We start from the raw sequence: 26,406 nt of genomic DNA, 5'->3' as shown, positions 1-26,406 counted from the left end.
CTCAATTTCTACATCTGTTTTTAATCCTTCATATTCTCTTCACTATCCTCGACGATCTGAGCTTAGACAGACGCGAAGCTGCAACCGGCTTTTGATTTGTAAACACCTAGGGTTAATTCGATAGTGCTACCCCCCAACGATTCTTCTCCACCACCTTCACTACAAACTCCGACACTCCTTCAAGAAGATGGGTATTTCTCTCCCTCTTAAATTCTTCTGTTGTCAAGAGATAAGCCACTTGATTTCCATATGACAAGTCTTTAATTCTTAAAATAGCTAAAATGGCACTCAAATCATAAAACAAAAAAAATAAAAATAAATTATTTATTAACCAAATTGATAAAACAAAAAGAATATAAAACCTCTTACTTTCATCAAATACAAGACAAAAAAAATGGTCGAAACTCATCGAAAAAAGCATCTACTCCTCCACATTACAAGTCTATGTTTTCTTTCTAAATTTAAAATTTAATCATTTTATTTTTAAAATTTAAAATATAAATTTAATTATTAACATCGTCCAAATTTATTATAATGTTTTTTAGTAATTTTTTAATTTCAAAATATTGCACCCATAAATTTAAAAAAATTTATTATGTTAATAATTCAACCTAAATATAAAAAAATAAAATTCAAAATTACTTCAAACATATTCTAACATTAATAATTCAGTCTTAACCATAAATCCCCTTCAGCACTTGGATCTTAGCCAAAGTGTTATTATTATTATTATTATTATTATTATTACACAAAAGACTTGAAATACATGGATTTATTTATTTATTTATTTCAAACAAACTGGGTAAAGAAGTCAGAAATGTATTTGTTGATCTCGTCTGGTTTCACCATGTTGATGAAATGGCCAACACCTTCCATCACCACCACTTGCTGCAGAGATGGCACATCTTCTTGGAACCCACCATTGTGAATGTAATCCTTGATACCAGGCATATGGTAAACCAAATCCTTATCACCCACAATGAACTTGGTTGGTGCTTTGATCTTACTACCCACCCATGGTTTCAATAGTTCCCAGTTTCTGCCATCAAAACAGTAACACCCATAAACAAGAGCCCCTATAGTTCTTTTACTAGAAAAAAAAGAGTTATAAATGCATAAATTCCAACCCAAAATCATTTTTTATAACTGATTTGATATATAAATATATTATTTGGTACACTAGCATTCAAAAATTCTCAATCCTATCTATGAATTGTACCAAATAATATATATCACACATATACATATACCTGTTAAAGTTTCTGTAGAAGTTGAGTGCACCAGTGTAGCCAGTTTTCTGGAAAACAGTGACATAGTAATTAGCTTCTTCCTCGGACAACCAAGAAGGCAATGTAATTGGTTCATCTAATGGACGTTTGAACAGTTTCCCTTTTGGCAAGAAAACTGGAAAATCAGTCAAAAGTTCCTTCTCAACTCTCTCCACTCCAATCTCTGCAAATTCAGCTTCTATTTCTCCAGGTTTCTGTAATATATACAAATAAATACATATATATATATATATATATCAATGAAACCCGGGATTTAAATTCGAAACCACAAAATAAAAACTCTGTATGTAACTTGTATGCTTGATAGTTCCACCTAAAGCTGACATCAAAGCTTACCAAACTTGAGATTTAAATTAAGATTGCGGATGCATACATCACAATTAGTTAAGATAAACATTAATTCTATAGCTCAAATAGTTAAGATGAAAAAATTAAGACTCTGTATCTAATTTGTATGTTTGATTATTTAGCTGAAGTGTAGAGTATATATATATATTTATAAAATAAAACCTTTCCAAATCTAATGCAAAATCAAATTGAAATCCGAGATTTAAATTACGATAACAAATGTTTAAAATTAAAAAAAAAAATAATTGATATCATAAAATAAAGACTTCATATGTAACTCGTATGCTTGATAATTCTACTTAAAGCTAACATAAAAGCTTACCAAACTCGGGATTTAAATTGGGATTGCCGATGCATACATCACAACTAATTAAGATCAACATTAATTCTATAACTAAAATAGTTAAAATGACAAAATAAATACTATATCATGTTTGATAATTTAGCTGAAATTTAGAGTATATATATACATATATAAATAAAACCTTTCCAAAACTAATACAAAATCGAATTGAAATTCCGGATTTAAATTACAATGTCAAATGTCAACATCATAGTTAGAAAAGTTGAAATTGCCAAAAAAGACAATACACTTTCTAATTTGTATGTTCGATCATATATATATATATATATACATGGAGAGATGCTGTTGCACGTTTTAGTAATTTTTATATGATTAATATTTTAATAATTTAATATTTTATATATATAAAATTTTAATTATTAAATATATATATACAATAAACAATATTTTATATTAATATGATAAAAATATTAAATTAATTTAAAATTTTACATAATAATTATAAATATTTTAATAAATTTTACTACTGAATCGATAAAATATGGATCATTAAAAGTTATGGAATGGTGTAAAGGGATCCCTCCCGTGTATAATAGCTTCAGAATTTAAATTATGGTCACAGAATCAGAAATCAAGATTAATTAAGATAAACATAGATTCCATAGCGAAAAAAATTCAAAATCATAAAATAAGATTTATGCATCTAATATGTTTGATAATAATTTACCTGAAATCTATATATGTAATGATCAGCACCATAATAAGATCTCCAGAAATCAACAGGCTTGATTTCCCGATGAGTCCTTAAAAACGGCACACTCAAATTCACCAATGCTTTCACTTTATCAGGCCTAAACAGACACAATAACCAAGCCATGTAAGCTCCCCAGTCATGCCCAACAACAAACACCTTGCCTACATCCGGATCCAATACGTCTATCAGCTCCACTAAATCGCCGACTATGTGGAAACAAGTGTAACTCTCGACTGAGTCGGGAGCATCCGAGTCGCCGTAGCCTCTCAAATCGGGAGCAACGGCTCGGTAACCCATAGAAGAAAAAGCGACGATTTGGTGACGCCATGAATACCAAAGCTCAGGGAAGCCATGGAGGAAAAGGATGACTGGGCCTTCACCTTTTTCAGCTATGTGAATGTTTATGCCATTCACTTGAACCAGTCGGTGCTCTATCCCTTCCATTTTTTCTCTCGATTATCTCGGACTTTGTTGATTTCTAGTAGTCTGAGTCTATAGCTTTTGAAGTACTAAAATGTAAACTATTTTTTATTTTTAGAGTAAATTACGGTACAATAGGACGAAAATAATATGATTATGGTTAAAATTTGTTTTGAGTCTCTATACTTTTTCGTATATTTAAAATTTAGTCCTTTTTACTTTTAATTTTTCAAAGAATTTTATTTCTCTATTTTTCATATTTCAGAATTAACTATTAGAATTCTTTTGTTAAATTTGTTAATGGGTGGGTTACTCACCCAAACTTGAAGACCCGCACAAAATATGAGAGAATTTGAACAAAAGTACGAAGCTCGAAAACTAGACTTAGGCAAAAAATAGCCCTGTTTAAAATATGAGTCAGGCTTGGGTACATGTATTCAGTTCATGAACATCTCTACGTGTCAAAAGTCAACTTGACGCCACCTCAGTCAATAAAATTCCTGTAATTTCCTTCTAATAAAAGATTGAATATATTATTAATATGATGGTGTTTTCGTCATTTGCTATTGGGTAAACTATCAAAATAGTAAATTTTGTTTATCTCAGATTACATTTTAGTTACTTACGTTATCGCATTGTAACATTTTAGTCACTAAGCCGTTAATTGTCGTTAACGGTATAACGATAAGCTGAAGCATCATTTCAAATGAAAATTTTAGGTTAATTTATACAATCGGTCTCCATATTTCTTCATTTTGAGCAATTTAATTTTTTTTCATATTCTTTTAACTTTCCTTTATTTTTCATTCTCTTCTGCTTCACCTTCTATTTTCCTCTCTTCTCCATTTCTTTTAACATAGTTTTTCTATATTTTCTATTTGTTAAAATTAGTCTCCATGCTTTTGTTTTTTGAACAATTTAATTTTTTCGAGTGAGGCGAGCTTATGAGCTAATTTTAACAAATAGAAAACATAAAAAAACTACGTTAAAAGAAATAGAGGAAAATAGAGGGAAAAGCATAAGAGAATGGGAAATAAATAAAAGAAAGAAAAGTTAAAAGAATATAAAAAAAAATTGCTCAAAATGAAAAAACATAAGGACCAATTGTAAAATGTAACCTAAATTTTTATTTGAAATTATTATTTAACGTGTCATGTCAACTTGTCATTACACCATTGACGACAATTAAAGACTCAGTGACTAAAATGTTACAACGCGGTAACATAAGTGATTAAAACGTAACATTTAAAACATAAATATCTAAACTGTAACCTAAGACAAATAAAAGTGACTATTTTAAAATTTTACCATTTATTATTTTCATATGGAAATATTTAAATAAAATAACTAAAAATGTAATGGGTAAGATTTAAACGCAAGCCTAATAATAGTATTTATAAGAAATCAATCACTTTACCTAACCCAATTACTGATTCATTTTTTTATAAATATAATTTTATTTTCTTTAACCCAAATCAACTTAGCAATTATTAAAATATTCTTTTATAAAATAAAAACATTATTATACAAATATTTTTATATTTTCAATTATGTAAAATAATATATATATACGATTTGAAATATTCAGATTCAACTCTTACCAAATTTAAAATAGTTGAATTTTTAAATTTATTTCATTAAATATGAACATATATTTTTATTTTTAATATATCTATCGAATGAATCCAATAACTAATTCTCCATATTCGTAAGTTTATTAAAAGTTAAATGCTAACCATGAAATTTTATGTATAATCACATAATTATAAATTATTTTTATGCATATTTTAAAGGAAAGTTGCATGTATAATTAAAATCCCACTATTACCCCTCCAAAATACAAGTAAAATCCCACCACTATTCATTTGTTAATATATAATGGGTTAATTTCATCAAACATCCTCGAATTATGATTTATCTTTTGAATCTATTTTAAATTAAAAAATTATGATTAAATCCTTAACATTTTAATATTGTATTAATCAGATCCTTTTATTTATTCACGGTTTTTATACCTATCAATGTAATGTTCGAAAATGATTTTGCTAAACATGGAAGGAAATTTAAGGAGTGACGAGTAGTCAAAGTTTATTAAGCAACGATAACTATTGAAAAAAAAAAGATAAATATCAATATTATACGTAAATTTTAATTTCAGTATAATTTTATATATGAAATTTTGATTTGATTTGATTTGACTATATTTTATACTAGGTTCAAGTCACACTTTACGTTTGCTCAAACTCAGTTCAGCTCAAAATATTAACCACTTTAAGTCTGTCCATTTTAAATATATATTTATATTTCTTTTTAATTTGATTTTTAATAATTGTATACGATTTTTTCAATTACTAAAATTTTATATTTAGAGACCTTAATATTCTTTTAATATTTACATTACAATATTATACTTTATTATTGTAGATTTACTTTTTACGTGTTATAAATTATATAATATATACAAATAACATAGTGTAACATATATTACAATCTTAGAAAACGGGTCAGACCAAGTCAAACTCAAGTCTTGAATGTTTGAACCCAAACCCGACTCATATTTTAAACATGCCTAATTTTTTTGCTTAAGTACATTTTTTAAGGTCTAATATTTTCCTCAAACCCTCTCAAATTCCAAACGAATCTTTAAACTACTAGCCCATGAATATGCCTAATTTGAAATAACAAATTCTTTCAATAATTCTAATCATTGCTCGAAATAAGTCTTAACATAAATTATTTCTATTATTGTGAAAGATAAAACACAACAACAAAGGTAAGACGTTTTTATTTTGACTAAATTTGATAATGTTATTTAATTTTAATTGAACTTGGAGAAGAAATCGAACAGTAATTGATTGATTTGATCAGGTATTTCTTCATTGATCCAATGAGAAACTCCATTGATGACAAGAGCTTCTTCAAGAAAGGGCACATTCCTTTTAAGCCCACCGTTGAGAATATAATCTTTGACACCAGGCATTGTATATACAAGATCATGGTCCCCCATTGCAAACTTTACAGGGACCTGGATCTGGCTTTTCCACCATGGTGCTAATAGTTCCCAGTCTCTATAACAAAACCAACCAAAAATAACTTAATTTAGTTAATTATAAAAAAAATACACACTGTAATGAATATGTATTTAATTGAAAATTTTTAACAGGCAATTAAATTTGTATTCCTAAATCTGAAATAAAGGATTGAATTTCAAATCTAGAAAAAGTAAAGGGACTTAGAGCGTATTTTAACTAACATGAAAAGCCCATAATTAATAATTGGGTAATCTACGTTAGTAGTCACCCAACTATGTTTTTTTTTCTTTTTGACCACTCAACTATGAAAAGTTACAAAATTGTCACATAATTATTCAATTTTGTCTTTTTTAATCTCCAGCTGATTAACCGTAAAAATTGAAACACCTAGAAATCCAAGATGGTTGGTTGACAAAAAAAGAAGAAGATAAATTTGAATAGTTGAGTGACTATTTTGTAACTTTTCATAGTTAGGAGACTAAAAAAGAAATTTACAAATAATTAGATAATCATTTTGTAACTTTTCATAATAAGTAACAAAAAATTTGTTAGGTGACTGGTAAAGGAAAGAAAAACATACGTATCTATGTTACGGTAATAATTGAGGGCACCGGTAATGCCAGTTTCCTGGAACTGGTTAGCATAGTAATCGGCATCTTGGTCCGACAACCATGGCGGCAAGTTAACTGGGCAATCTAGTGGATGCCCGAATAGATTTCCCTTTCGTAAATAAAGTGGGTCGGGTATTCGGTATGATAACAGCTCCAAAACCGCTCGTCTTAGACTAATCTCTGCAAATTCCGCTTCCATTTCTCCAGGTTCCTACACCAAATTTACTGTTATACCCTCTCGATTATAACTTGAAATCAAGAACTCGATCCAATAAACTTAAATTCAAGCTAGACCAAATTCAATTTCACATAAACAATTAACCATTCAAATTAGTCCAATCATAAACTCGAAAATCCAACCTAATTTAAAATTTGATTTGTCTATAGGTTGGGCTAATTCGCCCAAGTCCAAAAGTTCATTCGAAATTTGAAAGGGTTTTGGTAAAAATATTAATCCTGAAAAATGAGATTTGACAAAAAAACCCGTTTAAAATATAGGTCAAACTCGGAGTTTAACATTCAAGGCTTGAACTTGGCCTAACCTAACCCATTTTCAAATTTTCTAATATATTATGTTATATTATTCTTTTATATATTATATAATTTATAATAAAAAAGAATCTATATAATATTATAATGAAAATATTAAAAAATATTAATATATATATATATATAAATTTAATAAATGAATTATATATAAAATTATTAAATATTAAACTTAAAATAATATTAATAATTTTAATAATTTTTTAAAAAATATGAGCAGTCTAAAATGAGTTCGAGTTAGCCATTTTACAAATATAGATAGATTTGAGTAAAATATTAAAAAAATTATATAATTTTTATACATTTTCTGAATTTGTTATATTTAAAATTTTATTTAATTGCTAACTTGGCATCCACATGTATGTTCTTTTAACATAATTAATGATATTAACTTTTTCATCCGTTTTGGGGTGATTTGACAAATATCACAAATTTAATAGCTAAACTAAATGAAAAATTAGATGAAAGGTTAAAATAATTTTTTTTATAAAATTAGGGTTAAATAAGTTATTATGCTTTTTTTAGATGTGTAGAGGAATCACAAGCAAAATTTCATGTGTACAGTGAAACTACAACCAAAGTTTTATATGTACATTTAAGTTTTCAAAATATCAATATTGTATTAATTAAAATATTTCAGTTTTTAATTGTAAAATGAATGAATTAAAAAACTTAAAAATGAGAATTAAAAAACTCAAATTGCTCTTTAATTTAGTCTGGAGGAACTAATTTACTTATTTTTTTTTATAGAAGGGGTTAAATACAATTTGACATTTAGTTCAATGGTCTCCATGGTATTTTTACCGAAATTGATTGATTTTTTTTTTTAATTTTTAACAGAGATTTGGTTAATAATAATTAAAAATAAAAGGAAAAAAAGACGAAATATTCAAACCTGAAACCGGACGATATAATAATCCTTCCCAAGGAGAACTTCCAAAGTCTCGACCGGTTTAAACCGAGGATCGCAAGTAATAAACGGCGCACTCAAAGTGAACAAAGCTTTAACCCTGTCCGGCCTAAACAAGCACAAGAACCAAGCAATGATGGCACCCCAATCGTGTCCTACGACGAACACCTTATCCTCCTTCTCCGGCGGCGCCTCCATGTCCAGAAGTGCGATGAGGTCTCCCACCGCGTGGAAGCAAGTGTAATCGGCGACGCAATCCGGCGCATCGGTTCCACCGTAACCACGGAGGTCGGGCGCCAAAGCACGGTAGCCGAGGGCAGCTAAACCGTTTATCTGGTGGCGCCATGTATACCAGAGCTCAGGGAAGCCATGGATGAAGAGAATCAAAGGACCTTCCCCTTTCTCGGCTATGTGCATGTTGATGCCATTGACGCTCACTGTTTTATGTTGAATTCCCTCCATACTTTTCATCTCTTCTTCAATGTCTATCACTTTCTTAAGCTTAAGCTTAAGCTTTTCGTTATATATAATAATAAACCTAATGTTGTTTTAAATTGCGATATCAATGTTTTTTAAACCGTTTTTTTTTTTAAACAATAACAGTATAGATGTTGGCTTATGAAGGTTAATCCGAAAAGTGTATAGTGGAGTAAAAATATAAGTTTAGACAAAAAAAAATATAATTTGTTTAGAAAATAGGTCGGGCTTCTAATAAGAAATCTTTTGCATCGGCTCGTCCTGGCTCGAATTTGCAAAAATAAAAAAGAATCTACTATTTTCTTGTTTTTTTGCTACTTTTTTTTGTTATTTTTTCACTGTTTTGTCGTTATTTCACTATTATATTACTACTATTTTATTATTATTGTTTGAATATTATATCTCTTATTTTATTGTTAATTTTACTACTATTTTAGAGACATTTACTTATTAAGTTGTACCTATCTTAGTGTTATTAAAGTACAAAGTTTTTAAATTTATTTTAATTTGTTGGGAAATATTTATTTTAATTTTTTTAGTAATGTTGATGTATTATATATTTTAAAAAAAAAATTATAAAAAAATTAATACGAGTCGGGCCGAATTGGGTCCGAATTTTAGTATTTTTATCCAAGTCAGATTTAGACAAAATTTAAATCCAATTTTTTGATCTGGTCAAACCAAACCTGGGTCTATCTAAAGGTCTAAAATTTTTTCAAGACTCGATCCAACCAATGGACAGGTCTAAGTAAAATTGGTCAAGCCATCGATTCATCAATTCAAATTCAAATTAAAAATTTTAAAAATTTCAATTGAACGAACAATTTTTAATTTAATCGATTTAAAGTCATTTTCTAAATTAATACTCTAACCTATTCTTGATCTAACCGATCTAATCAAGATAAAACAACATTCACATATCATGCAGGAAAGGAGATTATGGTTATAGTTATGGTTATGGAACGGCCTGCTCCCTTGTCGACCCAAATGACATTGTCAAGCTACGCAACTGCATCAAGACGGTTACTTTTCGTCTTCAAAATGACAATCATTTACAGCAAATCAACAACACACGGGCAGAAGTTGCTGCTAATTGGTGGGTCTCACATGTTTTAGACAGTCCCATCATTTTATCACGTTATCTGAAATACTTTTCCTACCATCAAAATAATAAATATGATACATCGTAATCTCGATTTTATTGGTTTACCTCTTTCGTTCTTAATTTGTGTTAGTCATCAAACTATCTAAAATAAATAAATATTTATTAATTTTACTAACATAAACGTGTATTACCATATGAATCTATCACGTCATTTAAGCGGTTTATTTACATTGTATGAAATAAATTCTATTAAAATACTTTTACTTTCAACAAAAAATTAATAATTTTTGTTTAAAATAATAATAATTAAAACAGAAGTGTTTATGTTTATGAGTTAGGCAAAATTTAATATAATATTATTATATTTTATGCTTGTTTAAGTTTAATCTAATTCAATATATAAACTTAAAATTTTATTCAAGTTCATCTATATTTATAAATAACCATATTATATCTTATATAGAAGTAACAATATATTACAACCTTAATAAAAATTCAAACCTCGAAAGATCAAGCCTAAACTTGATTTATATTTTAAACAAAATAATATTTTTACCCAAACTTATTTTTATATCTAATATTTTTATTTTAATCCTCTCAAATTTCAAACGTGTTGGACTTAAAAATAAAAACAACAAAGGTACAACATGGTTTTTTTTTTTCTATTTTTACTAAATTTGATATTATTATTATTATTATTATTTAAATTTAATGGAACTTGGAGAAGAAGTCGAACAATAATTGATTGATTTGATCAGGTATTTCTTGGTGGATCCAATGAGAAACTCCATTGATGACAAGAGCTTCTTCAAGAAAGGGCACATCCCTTTTGAACCCACCATTGTGAATATAATCCTTCATACCAGGCATTGTATACACAAGATCAAGGTCCCCCATTGCAAACTTTACAGGTACCTTGATCTGGCTTTTCCACCATGGTGCAGATAGTTCCCAGTTTCTATAACAAAACCAATCAAAATGTGAAATAGGTAACACTATCATGGAGATCCTAAAAGAGGAGTTAGATTCCATTTTGTTCCTCAAATTAATCCCTACAAGTTGATTAAAAAGTAAACTGAAAAAAATAAAGAAAGAAAAACACACCGATCAAAGTTGCGGTAATAATTGAGGGCACCGGTGATGCCGGTTATTTGGAATTGGGTGGCATAGTAATCCGCGTCTTTCTCTGACAGCCATGGCGGCAAGTTAACCGGAGAATCTAGTGGATGCCCGAATAGATTTCCCTTTGGTAAATAAAGTGGGTCGGGTACCCGATACGATAACAGCTCCAAAACTGCTCGTCCTACACCAATCTCTGCAAACTCTGCTTCCATTACTCCAGGTTCCTGCACCAATGTAACACAGATCTCAATTTTAACCCAAATCTGAAAATTGAATACGTACGAACTCTAATATGAACTCGACTCAATTTAATTTGTCAATAAAAGGTTAATAATCTAAAGCAATGTAGTCAGTCCAACTCGGCACCGGTTGAAATTCCAGTTTGTGCCGCTAATTCTGATCACATCAATCAAAACATCCAAGAGCAAAGCTAAAAAATTAGCATAAATTTTTGAAACATCAAAGTGCAATTTTATTACTGTAACTAACTCGAAATTTCCTAAAATTTTAAAGATCTATGTTTTATAGTTAGGCCTTCCTTCATGACACCCATTATATTTTATTATTAATAATCTTTTATTAATTTATAAAAAGTAAAAAAAAAACCCAAACTCTTATATTTATATAATTTACTTTTTAAAAATATTTTTTTGATAATTTTTCGATCATGGTACTAATTCAGTAAAATATTTTTTATAATTATATATTTATAAATTTATGTAATAAATATATTATAAAATAATATACAAAATAAATGATAAAAGTTAAAATTTTTACTATTATGATATTTTGAACCATGTTAATTTATTATAAATTTTAATTTTTCGTAATTCAACCCATCAAGTTAATTGATTTTAATATATATTTCAAATTTTAAATATATTTATTATATAATATATGTAACATATAATATTAACAAAAACAAAAACCGACTTACTATTTGTTAATATTTTTAATTATTAAACTCGTCAAACTATCCATTCTCAGTTCGATCATTGATCTAGTTTCAATTAAATACATTATTAAAATTCATTTTTTTAAAAATTAAAAATATAAAATTTGGTTTAATTGTTGGCGCAATCAAATTTTATCTTGATTTATCCCGATTCAAAGTTCAATTAATTTCTTTCTCTAAATTAATATATTAATCAATTTTGATCAAATCAATCTAATCAAATTTTAACAATCTACTATAAAAATCAAAATTGATTTAGCAGATCCAACGGATTAATATTAAATATTAAAATATGAATTTTATCCATTAAATCAAAATTTAAATTTCTTTTAATAGAGTTTTGGTTAATAATAAAAAAAAAAATTCGAACCTGAAACCGGACGATGTAGTGATCCTTCCCATAGAAAGCTTTCCAAGTCTCGACCGGTTTAAACCGAGGATCATAAGGAATAAATGGCACACTCAAATTGAACAAAGCTTTAACCCGGTCCGGTCTAAACAAGCACAAGTACCAAGCAATGATGGCACCCCAATCGTGCCCAACGACAAACACCTTATCCTCCTTCTCCTGCGGCGCCACCGTGTCCAGAAGCGCGATGAGGTCTCCCACCAAGTGGCAGCAAGTGTAATCGGCGACGGAATCTGGTGCATCTGTTCCGCCGTAACCGCGGAGGTCGGGCGCCAAAGCACGGTAGCCGAGGGCGGCTAAACCGTTGATCTGGTTGCGCCATGAGTACCAGAGCTCAGGGAAGCCATGAAGGAAGAGAATCAATGGACCTTCCCCTTTCTCGGCTATGTGCATGTTGATTCCATTGACACTCACTGTTTTGTGTTGAATTCCTTCCATACTTTCTCTTTTCTTCAGTGTCTTATCACTTTCTTAAGCTTGACCTTTTTAACAATTCTACAATTATTTTTATTAATATGATTGTATTCTTAGGTATAAATTGGTTACACCAAAAATCTAAAATATCTAGAGACTTAATATGTAAATTTTCCATTTTGATTGAAAAGCTTTAAGGTGTCAAAATTACAGATTAATATAAGTGAATAAAATGTGTTTTTTAATAATTTACCTTAAATATTTTTGTTATATTTTTTTCAATATTTAAACAAAATTTAAAAAAGAAAGAAAATTAAATTAATCGGCATTCGGCAGCAATATGTATCCATCGTCAGCATTAAAATTGGAAATCAAAGTCCAACTTTGGTTCTATGATGCAATGAATCATTATCTATTTTCAGAATAAATTAAAATATGTGTAATAATTTAGATTTTTGTGTAGGGTCGGCAGAAGTAACGTGAAGATGTAAGAGACCTTTTCTTTGAACTTTGGTATTTATATTTTTCCAACTTTACTACTTCAACTTTATAATTATACTCAATTTGGTCTCTAATTAAAAAAATATAAATTTAAATTACTGCATTATCATACTCTTACAGAAATAGGTGCTAAATTAAAAAATATAAATATTAAAATAAATTTAATTATCAAGTTTTAAAACTAAAAGTTATTTTAATTTTTATATAATTATAAAGAAAATGTTTAATTTTTTTATATAAAATCAATAAAATCTTGTTACCGTCATATTTATCCTTAAAACATAATGAAGTAAACTAAAGTTTTATTTTATTATATAAGCTTTAATAAATATAAATTTTATATTGTTTAAAATAAATATAATTTATTAAATAACTATATTTTTAAACATAAATTAAAATTTATTTTTAAGTGAATGGATATTTTATTGATAGTTATTTATTCACAAATATAGAAAAATAACCCTTGTTAGTAATTTTAAGAGTAAATGACACATTTAACCTTACTTGATGAACATATTATAATCAAGATTTAACTTTTGGTATTATTTTACTACTTAGTGTCACTGATATTAAACTAAATAATTAGAATTTTATAAAATAAATAATATTTTAAAATAAATAAATATATTAAAAGTAATTAATAAAAATTAAATTAAAAATTTAGGTAAATGGCTATTTTCGATGAATGAGTGAGTTTTTCTTTTATAATAATAAATTGATATGTTTAAAATAAAGGAAAAAGACAGATTACAAACAATTATTGTACACCGTAATCGAAATTTGGTGTTTTATAGAAACACTTTGTCTTTATTTATTGATAAATCATAAAATTTACTGTTTATGTTCTTAAATGACGTCACATGATCAATTTTGTATAGATAGATTCCTATTTTTGGTTTATGAAGCGTGAAATCTACAACCACCGCTCACGGCAAATAAAGGGGCAGTGCAAACCATCGAGATGAAGCTAGAAATTTCCTTTTGAAGATGAAAAGTTATCATTTTTTTAGGTGGGAGAATAGTTTTCGAGTTTGGTATGGAAAAAATGAGTGTAAATTATACTCAAAGTTATTATATTATTAATAAGTTTATACTTTGGTCTTTTAAGTTTAAAAGATTATAAAATAGTCACTGAATTATTCGAAAGTTTTCAATTATGTTACTGGGTTGTTAGGTTATTTTAAAATTTCGATTAGCGAGCTTCAAGCGACAAATCGACAATCGGTATGGTGGATCAGTATCAATTGCCAAGTAGAACATACATTGGATCCAAGTCAATCTAACAGTTAGTGTCTAAGATCGACGAAGAAAGTTGTTTGGATATTAATTCGCAAATTCGTGACATTAGAAGCTGTTTTATAAGAAAAACAGAATTGTAAAAGAGAAGAGGAAAGACAGCTTTCAATTGGTGCAGGCAAAGCAAACAACCATACAACAATAATTTTAACAATCCAATAATTCAAATGAAAACTTTTGAATAATATAGGATTATTTTATAACTTTTTTAAATTAAATGATCAAAACGTAAATTTACTAATAAATTTAATGGTCTTTGATGCAATTTACTCTCAAATTTTTTAAGTGGGTGGGGGGAATAATTTCCAAGTTTAGTATGTAAAAAGAAAATAAATTTTAATGTAATTTTCCTAGAATATGAGCTTGTTGACTGACAGTGGGAATAAATTTGAAAGTTAAATTTTATCTTTGAGACAAAATAATCCTTTTTCATTATTTATTTATTATTTTTATTTTTAAACAATATCTTTTCATCACAAAATCATTTTATTTTAATTTATTTTAAATACTATCAAATTAGATTTTAAATTGTATTATAATTTAAATACCTATTAAATACTAAAATTTTAATTATATATTAATTTTTAAAAATAGATTAAATTTCATATTTATTAATAATAAACATAATGTTAAGACTTCATCTTAAGATCTCATTGAATGGAAATTTTAATTTATGCATTTAAAAGTTAAAAATTAAATAATCTTACTTTTTAAGCGAAAAAGAGCCCCAATAAAATAATTGAGACTTCATCTATACACCATGCAATCATACTAACTTCAGAAACAACGGAGTTTAAAATCGAACATGACCTTGTTTTTTACTAGATAAACAAACTTGATTGAGCAAACTCGAATAAATTTAATTTTTATCTCAATTCGAGCTTAAACTTCAAAAAATAAAATTCAATTGGTTTCAAACTCAGGTTTTGAGTCTAAACCAAGCTTCTAACTATTTGAACTCAACTCGAAAACAGAACACATAAACCAAGTTGGTTAGACTCTTCTTTCTTCTTGAAGTATCCATGTCAGACACTTAGACCCAACACATTTCTGAATTCCGAAAACGGATACGAGCAATTACATGAAAATCATGTCTGAGTAAACACATGACAAGAAAATGAAGGTGAATGTATAGTATTTGATTGCGGATATGTGTTGTGACCAACTTGTTACACGATATTTTGTCAAACACCAAAGAGACCAATCACTTATACATATGTTTCGATGAAGAAAATGAAGAAGGTGCTTGTCATAAGCTTTAATGTAGTAGTATACATAAATGGTCGACACAATCTCCTGCGGGAAACAACAAATTTTGCTACTTGAAAGAGTTAAAGAAGCTGACCGTATCATTGAGCGATTGGATGAAATTGTCGACATCTTCTTCCGTATTGTAGAAATGAAGGCTCGCACGTGCGCTTGCATTGACTCCTAGATGGTGATGGAGAGGCTGAGCACAATGATGACCTGATCTGATAGCCACTCCATGCTGAGAGTAAACAAAATAAGTTGCCATTCAACATAAAAACATCCCTTTTTGAAATCTATTCTATATAAGCTACAACTGGTTATCAAATTTGCATCCCAAAGGTTGGTTTGAGCCATAAATTCCGATCAGAGTTTCACGAATAGTTATTTGTCAATGTCAGTTTTCGAAACTAACCACAATGCCAAACCAAGCTTTAACGAATGGATAAGTGCGAAAAAAATAAATGTTATTACAGTGCTACTCCTTATTTATTATGCTACCTGTTGGTCTAGAAAAGTTGCAATATCTGTAGGATGAATATTCTCGATATTGAAAGAACAGAGAGCAGCACGGTGAACGTCATCAGAAGGTTTTGGACCGTAGATCCGAATATTTGCAACAGAACATAGTTTTTCATATAAATAATTGGCCAGCTCCATCTACAAAATAAAAATTGCACAGTAAGAATAAAAACGAAAATTATAGCTTATCAGAAAGTGTCTGTTAAATCGGTCTAGCCACTTGCTCCCCAAAATAAATTAATAAATATACTGCCGATCATATAGTGTATTGCGGCAATAACAAAGCTGTAAAATAAAAAACTCCTAGAACTTTACCACTTAAGATAAAAAACCTTATACCTTTACTACAGTCAAATAAGGCCTTAAACTTTAATTTATATCCAAATAAGCTCTTGACCTTTAATTTGTACCTGAAGAAGCCCTTAACCTTTAACTTAGACCTACATAAACCCTAGAACATGAATCAACCTTTCATTTGAAATAAGGGCTTAGTTGGGTATAAATAAAACGATAAGGACTAATTTAGGTACAATAAAAGTATAAGAGCTTATTTAAGAAATGTATTCAAAAAATTTTAGTATTTTAGCCTCTTAAACTGCTTTGGAATAATTATGAAGCAACAAGAAAGATTATAAAGGGAAGAATGTTTTCATACATTCCAAAGTCCAAACCATTCAAGGATATATATCAACCGCCATAGCATAACCTAATAATGGCTTCCTTAAGTATTTGTAACCAAATAATTTGTGCCAAGTTAATCCTTTGTAATTTATAAAGCCAACAAAAATGGTTGGCGTTTTATCCGTCCATGATGATTAATAAAGGAATCTAATACTTTAAACATAAACAAGTGGTTTTTACTTTATGAAGAAGGAACAGAAAGAACAAGCAGCAAAAAATAGCAACTCACCTCATAGTCATGAATCTTCTGCATGCCAATCCCAGACAAGTAATCAATTGCTGCCCCTAATCCAATAGCCTCACCGATTGCAGGTGTTCCAGCCTCAAATCTAATCCGATTGAAGAGCGAGAACAGAATGAGACATTATAGGAAACAAAATATTGAATATTCAGACTGACAATTACTTGAATGACATATGGCTTTAAAACAAACAAGAGGCAGTTCTTTTCAGCGGACTAAATTCTAAATTTATGGTCAAATGAAGCAGTTTGTGCAAGTGTGTATATGAATCTACCATTAGCAAGGTTCTGAAAACTGATTTTGCAGCAGCAACAGCGACATACAAATGAAGCATTCAACAAGTAAAGGCTGATTACTTTGTACTTCCACAGAAAACTATAGCTAATATCTAGAAATACTGAGAACTCCATTTTACGGAACTTTCTTTGACAACTGGCACAAACATGTGGAGTATACTTCTAATTGAAGGTAGCCACTATAGAATCAGTTAATAAGAGCCAATTTGCAGTTGTTAGGCCTTACTTTTACCAACAAGCTTGTATATTTATTTTCCATTTGCTGTTTTTTAATTTTTTTTCTGTCGAGTGTCTTGTCATTACTTTGTTGTTTTCTTTCTTTCTTTCAGTTAAGAAAAAATATTTCAATTGCTGAAATTTAGGGGAAAAAATGTTCACAAGTGAGATAAATTGCCAATAATTTACCAGTTGAAGCAGTCTACAAAGGGCTTATTACAATGAGGAAAGTAAAGAAAAAATTTCATGCAGTTAAAAGGGAGATTAACTTGGACCTTGTACTTATAAGCATCCCCCCCCCCCCAAAAAAAAAAAAAAAGTGGTTTATCCATGACATTGATCTTATCATATCTTTGTCCATGCTCAATGACATTCAATAATGTAGCAGCTTAATGAGAAAATAGGGATCATAGGACTCAAATTCTGCTATTCAAAAAGTCAACTTAATAAGACAAGCATAACTCAAACAAATTAAAAACTGAAAACGCTCCTCTCATCCTTGAACTCTTTATAAAAGCATACTTTTAGGATGAAGATAAGATCACTAACCTCGACGGGGGTTCTGCATATGTTGAATGATCTAAGAACACGTCAGAGATCATTTCTCCACCACCTAAAAGGAGAAAAATCATTACTAGGATCAGCTTTAAACTACTTCCATGACTCTTTCCCCAAGGATTCAGATACAAAAAACTGTTACAGATAAGACTTAAAACTATAAATGGAAAGAAAGCAACGGCATACCTAAGAATGGAGGCATGGTTAACAAGAGATTGCTCTTGCCAAATAAGAATCCAATGCCTGTAGGCCCACACATCTGAAGCATGTTTATTCCTTAACTATGTATACTTGTCCATATATCACTTGGAGCATACATAAGGTGACAAACTAACCTTGTGAGAAGAAGCAACAAGAAAGTCAGCATCAAGACCTTGGACATCAACCACCATATGGGGAACACTTTGACAAGCATCTACAAGCACTTTTGCCCCAACTGCATGAGCCCAAATCACAATGTCTTCAATGGGAAGAACTGAGCCTGCAAGAAAAAGAAAGTTTGGTCCTATAAATATCACAATGCTAATTATAATATTGATGAAAATGAGCTCATCCATCAATAACTTTAGGAAAACATAATATGATCAGATGGTGATTTATTCCACTAACCAACTTTTTCTGTTAATTCCCTTTTTTTCAGTGGACGGGATAGCAGTAGAGGTTACAACTAAAAGCACATCTAATTTGCTACATCGCCAGAAACTTATATTCCAATAAACCAAAGACTACAACTCTCAACTAAAAATATATATTGACTTGAGCTGGTTTAGTGTACTCAAACAGGAATGTGTAATCAGGAAACTTCAAGTGCATAGGTTAGACTCAAATATAAAATTTAGCTAAGTTCAATTCACAAAAGAAAATATAAACTGAAGCCAATGGCTCAACACGGAGAAAAGATATAAAAAATTAATTTGTCTTCTCTAAAAGTATTCACAAGCAAAACAGGAACAATCAATGTAAACAAAAACCTACCGAGCACATTAGACACATGATGAACAACTACAAGTTTGGTACTTGTAGAAATCATCTCCCTCAGCTTCTCTACATCCGGAACCTCATTCTCATCTAAACTTACAAATTTCAAAATAGCACCCGTTTTTTGTGCCACAATTTGCCAAGGAACAATAGCACTGTGATGCTCAGCTATTGTAAGTATAATCTGCAAACATAAATCTTCAAACATCATGATTCAATAAAAACTAACAACTACCCTAGATGTAAAAAGATAAGAAAATCCTTTTTTCTTTCTTATAAAAGAGATCTATTAACACAACCTCATTCCTAGGCTTTAAATTGGACAAACCCCAAGAATAAGCCACTAAATTAATAGCCTCAGTAGCGTTTCTTGTGAAAACAATCTCAGCAGAATCTGATGCATTAATAAAAGCTGCCACTTTCTTCCGTGCCAACTCATATTCATCAGTTGCCTTGGCACTGTATTTATAATCAAAGTAAAACAAGGTTAGCTCTTTGCTTCCAATAAAGTTGCTTGAAAGCAATCAATTAGTCTTAGAAGAGGACATATAACTAAAATGCAACACAGGTTCTAACAAATGCTACCAAGCACCCTTATAACACCTTTAATTGTTAATAAATATACTACATAATATTAATTATGTATTAAATCCAGTAACTACTTCACTCATGATTCCATCATTGAGAAAAAGATATTAGCTTGTATAGTATCATTTTTCTAACATGTGCGATAAGGCTACTTTCTAAAATCACTATCTATGCCACTATCTTTATCCAATGCATTTGAAAACAATAAAATTAAACTGCAAACTACTGCATCTAGTACAATGTTAGTGCTATAAATAGAATACTAACTAATGCCGTACATTTGAAATTTAATCCACTTACTTTTATTTCAAGGAATTTAATCCCTCTACTTTTTGAATCTAAAAATGCAAGTCTAATTGTCAATAAGATTGAAATTCTTCTATTAAATTCAGTCTACTACAATGCCATTTTCTTCGTACCATGGCTACCAAGTGGCTAGCTTTTTATTTCAAAATGTCACGCCTGGTAAATTTAGCAAAAAGTTTAATGGCATTAACAATTGGACATAAGTTGCGAGTAAGTTCCTGGAAGTAGAGGGACTAAATTCCAAATATACAAAGAGTTAAGGGACTTGGACCATATTTTAACCCACCTTTTTTCCTTGATTAGCTTGCCAAATGAATTCATTAGAAGGGAAAATTGAGTACCTCAAGTAATGGATTCCTCTATGAACATTTGAATTGTAAGCTTCATAATAATTCTGCAGAGATTTTAACACTGCCGTTGGTTTCTGGGAGGTTGCCGCATTATCTAAATAAACAAGCTTCGACCCGTTTACTTCCTGCTAAATTTAAAAAACAACTTAATCAGCTAAGATATGAACAAACAAACAAACAAATAGAAAAACAAAAAAGAGGAAGAAAATTGAAGGACCTGGTGGAGTATGGGGAAGTCGGGTCGGGTTAATTGGCCTAATGAGACGGAACCTTCTTTAACGGCGGCTGAAATCGAAGCGGATAAGCGGCGGAAACCTAGCCGAAAAGTCGAAGAAGAAGATGATGATGAAATATTAGGGCTTAGAAATGGAAAAGAAGGGAGCTTTACGACTAAGCCTTCCATCTTGGTTCGTTTTGCTCATCAATACAACTGCAAAATTTCGTTAGTGGCTGCCCTTGCTTATCTGTCTTTACTATATATTTCAATCCTACCCCAGTGAAAAGAATTGGCGGCTTTAAATTATTGGGCTTATTTAACTAGCCTTATTGGGCCTGGTTTTGTATTTTTGGATAATTTACATATAAGGTTACTAAACTATTAGTAAGTTTACGTTTTGGTCACTCAACTTGAAAAAATTACAAAATAGCATTGAATTATGTGAAATCTTTCATGTAAGTCACTAGACTGTTAAAATCGTTGTTATATGGCTTTCTTTGTTCACACCGCCTACACCGATCAAAAGCTTTCCTTCCCCTTCTCTTTTATAGTTTAATTTTTTTTTTATGAAATAGCTTTGAACGTCACAAATTTGCAACAAATCCAAACAGTTTTCTTCTCCGATCCCCGACACGGGCCACCAGATCAACTTGGATCTAAGGTATGTTATTCTACTCGTTGATTGATATTGGTTCACCATATCAATTATCGAATTGTCACTTAGAACTCACTAGTTAGACTCATTTTTTTAAATAACAACCTTGTGACTTAAATAAAAACCCTCAATTACTTAAATGAAAACTTTGGAATAATTCAATGAACACTTTGTATTTTTTTTTTAATTTGAGAAACCAAATTGTAAACTTATAACATTTTAGTGACACTGGGTGTAGTTTACCCTTTAGTTTAAGAAATAGAGACAATTTTGGTTTGCTTATTAGAAAATAAAAGTGTAAATTACACTGAATGCCACTAAACTATTATTAAGTTTACATTATGACCACTTAACTTCAAAAAGTTACAAAATATTTATTGAACTATTTAAAAGTTTTTATTTAAGTCCAATTAGTGAGTTCAATTGTCAATTCAACGATTTGTACGGTGGATTGGTACCCATCGACAAGTAGAATAACATACCTTAGTTCCAAGTCGATTTGGCGATCAATGTCAAAGATCGATAACAAAAGTTGTTTAGATTTTGATTTGCAAATTTTAACGTTCAAAGTTATTTCATGAAAAAAATGAATTGTAGAAGAGAACAAAAAGGAGAGTTTTTGATTGGTGCAAGCGATGTGAACGAAGAAGACCATACATCAACGATTTTAATAGCCTGGTAACTTAAATGAAAACTTTCAAATAGTTCAATGGCCATTTTGTAACTTTTTAAATTTAAGTGACCAAAATGTAACCTATTTGAATAGTTTAGAGACTCAAATGAAAACTTTCAAGTAGTTTAGTGGCCATTTTGTAATTCATTCAATGTAAACTTGCTAATAGTTTAATAACATTCGACGCTATTTTCCCTAGAATAGCCTTTATTTTTAATATTTGGGTAAACTATACCAAAGTCATTAAACTATTAGTAAGCTTACGTTTTGGTCATTCAACTTTAAAAAATTACAAAATGATAACTAAATTATTCGAAAGTTTTCATTTAAGTTGTTGAACAATTTGAAAGTTTTTATTTAAGTCATTGGGTTGGTAGGTTATTTTTTCTTTAAAAAAGTTCAGCTAACGAGTTCCAAGCGATAATTCGATGATTAGTACAATAGATTAGTACCCATCGGCAAGCAGAAGAACACACTTTAGATCCAAATTAATCTAACAGTTAGTGTTAGAGATTGGAGAATAAAGTTGTTTGGATTTTTGGTTCTTAAATTGACGATATTCAAAGCTGTTTTAGGAAAAAAAATGAATTGTAGAAGAGAAGGGGAATGAAAACTTTCAAGTAATGCAGATAATGTCTTAAATGAAAACTTTTGAATAATTTAGTGACTATTTTATAATTTTTAAAGTTAAATGACTAAAACGTATAATTATTAATAGTTTAACAACTTTGGGTGCAGTTTGCTCTTAATATTTCTCTTTTTTCTTACAAAAAAAAACAAACATCAAAACCCTAATTATATCGACTCAGTTTGGGCCTCGAAAAACCTATCTATCTCTCATTTTTTTCCTCTCTCTCTGTCTCTCTCTCTCTCTGTCTCTTTTCTCAATTGGCAAAATCCGATTTCTCTCACCCATCAATCCTTCAATCTCAATCGTTCGATCCATCTTCTCTTTACATTCAACCCAGGTATCCCCCCATTTTTTTTCACATTTTTCCCTCTTTGATTTCCTCTGTTTTAATTTAATTTTCTTTTCCTTTTTCGATTTTTTTTGGATTTTTTATTTTTCCTATGTAGGAAGTTTTGTGTTGATTATTCATGTGGTTGAATCCTTCAATTTTTTGAACTTTTTTTAAAATTTCTATTGAATCTGCATTGTTTTGTTCAAAGAATCGTGTTTTTTCTCTATCGTATTGGCTCGTTAACCTAATTTTAAATATAATGTGTAGATTCATGGATTATTGATTCAGGGGAAATTGAAATTCTGGAGATTTCTTTTGCTGATCCAATATGTTTCTCTCTCCCTCTCTCTTTTTTTTTAAAGTAGGAAGCATTTGCTAAGAATTTTGTTGCGGTAAAATAGGTTTCTTTGTAATCAGAATACAGAAAAAGTGTGGTGTTAGTTTGCAGTTGATCTTATTATCTATGACTGCCTTTTGATTGCTTGAATATTTTTTTCATATTTATAGATTCGACCATCATTTTTAGGGTTTCACAATGCGGTGATTCGCATGGCTGCATTTTTATTATCTGCCAAATTAGATTTCAAGAATATAGAGAAGTGAATTTTATGTGTATTTAGATAGTATTTTCTAAAATAGTTAGGATCATGTTGAATATGATGGGGGACCAAATTTGTTTGCTTCGTTTTTGTAAATTATAAAGGGAATGGGGGTTGCAAAAGAGCTTCCCCAAGAAGCTTGAACTTGCATGCCATTTGTTCTATTATTTCTTATCTGTTAATTATAAGTAGTTTTCTCACATCAATAATGGAAGAATGGTATTGAGAACTGAAAGTTATTGGGATATGACGGTTTCCTCATCTATTAGGAACTGAAAGTTTAGTCTTGTATTTTATTTTGATCTTCTTTCTTTAACTGGATACCAGTTAATTTTTCAAGGTCCAGGCACATGATTTGCTTCTTTGGTCACAGCAGACTAGGATGCTAGAATCAATAAATTATTTGGAGTTTTTTAGATTATAATGCCTTTTTTACAAGTAAAAACGTTCTAGGTTTGTGTGCTTGAATAGCATGTTTTAAGAAGAAAACAATTATTTAAACTTCTTTATTTTCATTGCTGAGTATTGATTGCTTTAGTATTTTTCGTGTGTCATTGATGTAGTAAATTATTCTTTTTTTATGGGTCATTGATTCAGTAAATTATTGTCCTAACTGGTTCAGGAGTATATTTGGCTGCGACGATGTCTCCTGCATCCAAGTCAAAGTCCAAGGATAAGAAAACTAGCAAGGAACCTCAGAAGGCTTCTTCAAAGCCTTCAGGATCTGCTAATGCGGGTAGTGGTGTTCCGGCTAGTGCATATAATCCAGTTTTGGGAACATTTCATACCATTGAAACAGTGCCATCGTCCTCAGCTTCAGCTCTTCAAAACAATGGTCGCTTCCGAAACATAGATGAGACAGATGAGCATTTGGGGGGATCACCCAGAGCTGGGGTTGGGTATGATTCTGTATCTAATAATGGTAGCTGGTCTGGTGAGTCCGAAGATCATAAAGATAAAACAACTAATCCTCCTGTCCGGCAGGAAATAATACCTGGAGCTGATAATGATAAGCGAGAAAAAATTCGTCAAAAGAATGAGAGGAAACATCAACGACAAAAGGAGAGACGAGCTCAGGAATTGCATGAGCGGTGCAATGGCTATCTCATGTCAAGAAAGCTTGAAGCACTTGCTCAACAGCTTGTAGCAATGGGATTTTCTCATGATCGAGCTACAATGGCTCTTATATTGAACGATGGCAAAGTGGAGGAGTCTGTGGCATGGCTTTTTGATGGAGGTGAAGAAGCGGTTAAGCATAAGGAATCAACTGTGGGTGGTGGGATCCTAAAAATTGACATATCAGAAGAACTTGCACAAATCGCGGATATGGAAATCAGATACAAGTGTACAAAGCAAGAGGTTGAAAGAGCAGTTGTTGCTGCGGATGGTGATCTTGAGAAAGCAGCCGAATCCTTAAGAACCTTAAAGTTGGACCCACCTACTCCATCAAAGCCAGAAGAAACTTGCAATCCCCTGACTTCTAGTACTAGTAAGGTGGCGGTGACAAGTGGCCAAAACTTATCTGCAAGACCACAACCGAAACAAAATCCGTCTACTGTTAGACAGCTAATAAGGGATGAGAAGGATTTAAATTTTACGAAAGCAGCGGTCACAATGGGAGTTTCTTCGGAATCTGTGAGTAAAAGTTTCCAGCATATGAAGAGAATACAACCAAAGATGGAATGGGCAAAACCGCAACTAAGTGAGGTGCCGGCTGAGAAAAGGTGGCTAAGTTCCGGATCAAATCCTTCGGCTTCTTATTCTTTGGCATCACCTTTGCAGGCATCACCTCCACCATCAAAGGTAGAAAGTCGTCATGTGGCTGTTGCAAGTGATTTTAAGAACCTTGTGCCATCAATTAGGGAACCGGTTATAATGATGCAGCGATCCCAATCTGTAAATACAAAACAGGTTCCAACTACAAGTATAAGCACATCCCCACCCGGAACCTCCTTTATGTATCCAGCCACTCGTGTTGAAAATACAAAGTCTAATGGCTTCATACCCCATATTCCGAGTAGTAGAAGCTTTAATTCCAACCATTTGAGTTCAAGTCAGATGCATCACCAGATTTACCATCCGCAACAACAGCATTTCACATCCAGCAGTGGTCCTGGAGATTCCCCAGGAACAAGCCGTGGAAATGGTTTATGGAGTAGGTCAGGCGCATCACCAATGCTTGCAGCTGCATCTTCACTCGGACTATTCACCGGTTTGGGTTCTACCACTTCATCAGGAGCCTCTTCTCCAGTTGATTGGAGCAGTGGTAGCTCAATGGGGCAATTGGACTATACCAATATCGATTGGAGCTTGAATCGAGGGTTGTCTTCTTCGCCAAGTCCCGGTGGAATCTGGTTAGGATCATCTACATCTCCGATGAAGAGCATTCACATGTATTATCCTAACACAAACGGATTAAGTGCTAAACCAGCAATGAGATTGACACCAAATGGAAAAGGTGTACAGATTGTAGGGTTACCGGACGGTGGAGTGGCTCCGGCCGAAACTTCAACTGTGGGCTCACAAGAGTGGACTTCACCATTTGAAGGGAAAGATCTATTTAGCTTACCCAGGCAATATGTTTCTTCTCCATCAATCTAGGATTAAGGAGGAAAAAAATGGTTTTATGAAATAAAAATGAAAGAACAGACAAAATTTGCCTGTGGATTATGTGTTAGTTTTGGTTATTGTGGTGCTAATATATTAAATTGCTGGTGAAAATATCATTTTAGTGGGGGAAAAAATATATGCATCTGATTACTCTGTTCTCTTGATCTCTCTATTTGCATGGTTTCAATATTTAACTTCACATAATATTTTTAA

At 30.7% G+C, this 26,406-nt stretch overlaps 5 protein-coding genes across 5 annotated transcripts; 1 reads left to right on the top strand and 4 right to left on the bottom strand.

Annotated features, from left to right (window-relative positions):
* Positions 1–638: 638 nt before the first annotated feature.
* LOC108450148 (uncharacterized) lies at positions 639–3,231 on the bottom strand. Its single transcript, XM_017747645.2, has 3 exons — positions 2,669–3,231; positions 1,251–1,483; positions 639–1,039 (listed from the first exon to the last, which is right to left on the bottom strand). The coding sequence occupies exons 1-3, from the start codon at positions 3,137–3,139 to the stop codon at positions 790–792; spliced, it is 954 nt and encodes a 317-aa protein (XP_017603134.1). The 5' UTR covers positions 3,140–3,231; the 3' UTR covers positions 639–789.
* Positions 3,232–5,801: 2,570 nt separating this feature from the next.
* On the bottom strand, positions 5,802–8,787 carry LOC108452435 (uncharacterized). Its single transcript, XM_017750226.2, has 3 exons — positions 8,200–8,787; positions 6,728–6,969; positions 5,802–6,183 (listed from the first exon to the last, which is right to left on the bottom strand). Exons 1-3 carry the CDS (start codon positions 8,683–8,685, stop codon positions 5,934–5,936), a joined length of 978 nt encoding a protein of 325 aa, XP_017605715.1. The 5' UTR covers positions 8,686–8,787; the 3' UTR covers positions 5,802–5,933.
* Positions 8,788–10,228: 1,441 nt separating this feature from the next.
* LOC108450280 (uncharacterized) lies at positions 10,229–12,858 on the bottom strand. The gene is made up of 3 exons (XM_017747832.2): positions 12,244–12,858; positions 10,901–11,142; positions 10,229–10,754 (listed from the first exon to the last, which is right to left on the bottom strand). Exons 1-3 carry the CDS (start codon positions 12,718–12,720, stop codon positions 10,505–10,507), a joined length of 969 nt encoding a protein of 322 aa, XP_017603321.1. The 5' UTR covers positions 12,721–12,858; the 3' UTR covers positions 10,229–10,504.
* Positions 12,859–15,494: 2,636 nt separating this feature from the next.
* Positions 15,495–20,970, bottom strand: LOC108450126 (cysteine desulfurase 1, chloroplastic). Its single transcript, XM_017747612.2, has 10 exons — positions 20,695–20,970; positions 20,469–20,602; positions 19,533–19,692; positions 19,231–19,417; positions 18,591–18,736; positions 18,442–18,514; positions 18,247–18,310; positions 17,174–17,273; positions 16,243–16,401; positions 15,495–15,982 (listed from the first exon to the last, which is right to left on the bottom strand). The coding sequence occupies exons 1-10, from the start codon at positions 20,878–20,880 to the stop codon at positions 15,812–15,814; spliced, it is 1,380 nt and encodes a 459-aa protein (XP_017603101.1). The 5' UTR covers positions 20,881–20,970; the 3' UTR covers positions 15,495–15,811.
* A 1,806-nt stretch (positions 20,971–22,776) lies between these two features.
* LOC108453622 (uncharacterized) lies at positions 22,777–26,260 on the top strand. Its single transcript, XM_017751839.2, has 2 exons — positions 22,777–22,990; positions 24,206–26,260. The coding sequence occupies exon 2, from the start codon at positions 24,226–24,228 to the stop codon at positions 26,182–26,184; it is 1,959 nt and encodes a 652-aa protein (XP_017607328.1). The 5' UTR covers positions 22,777–22,990; positions 24,206–24,225; the 3' UTR covers positions 26,185–26,260.
* Positions 26,261–26,406: the final 146 nt, after the last annotated feature.

The sequence above is a fragment of the Gossypium arboreum genome, chromosome 13 (assembly GCF_025698485.1).
Source record: "Gossypium arboreum isolate Shixiya-1 chromosome 13, ASM2569848v2, whole genome shotgun sequence".
NCBI lineage: Eukaryota > Viridiplantae > Streptophyta > Magnoliopsida > Malvales > Malvaceae > Gossypium > Gossypium arboreum.
The sequence above is the reverse complement of the archived record's forward strand: the minus strand, read 5'-3'. Positions and strand labels throughout refer to the sequence as shown.

Coding starts and splice junctions, on each gene's coding strand:
- LOC108450280 (XM_017747832.2), bottom strand. CDS start 12,720: ATGGAAGGAATTCAACACAAAACAGTGAGTGTCAATGGAATCAACATG. Junction 11,143..12,243: donor ACTACATCGTCCGGTTTCAG/GTTCGAATTTTT, acceptor ACATTGGTGCAG/GAACCTGGAGTAATGGAAGC. Junction 10,755..10,900: donor TATTACCGCAACTTTGATCG/GTGTGTTTTTCT, acceptor GTTTTGTTATAG/AAACTGGGAACTATCTGCAC.
- LOC108452435 (XM_017750226.2), bottom strand. CDS start 8,685: ATGAAAAGTATGGAGGGAATTCAACATAAAACAGTGAGCGTCAATGGC. Junction 6,970..8,199: donor ATTATATCGTCCGGTTTCAG/GTTTGAATATTT, acceptor AATTTGGTGTAG/GAACCTGGAGAAATGGAAGC. Junction 6,184..6,727: donor TATTACCGTAACATAGATAC/GTATGTTTTTCT, acceptor GTTTTGTTATAG/AGACTGGGAACTATTAGCAC.
- LOC108450148 (XM_017747645.2), bottom strand. CDS start 3,139: ATGGAAGGGATAGAGCACCGACTGGTTCAAGTGAATGGCATAAACATT. Junction 1,484..2,668: donor ATTACATATATAGATTTCAG/GTAAATTATTAT, acceptor TATATATTACAG/AAACCTGGAGAAATAGAAGC. Junction 1,040..1,250: donor TTCTACAGAAACTTTAACAG/GTATATGTATAT, acceptor TTTTGATGGCAG/AAACTGGGAACTATTGAAAC.
- LOC108450126 (XM_017747612.2), bottom strand. CDS start 20,880: ATGGAAGGCTTAGTCGTAAAGCTCCCTTCTTTTCCATTTCTAAGCCCT. Junction 18,737..19,230: donor TCATGTGTCTAATGTGCTCG/GTAGGTTTTTGT, acceptor TTTTTCTTGCAG/GCTCAGTTCTTCCCATTGAA. Junction 15,983..16,242: donor CAACTTTTCTAGACCAACAG/GTAGCATAATAA, acceptor GTTTACTCTCAG/CATGGAGTGGCTATCAGATC.
- LOC108453622 (XM_017751839.2), top strand. CDS start 24,226: ATGTCTCCTGCATCCAAGTCAAAGTCCAAGGATAAGAAAACTAGCAAG.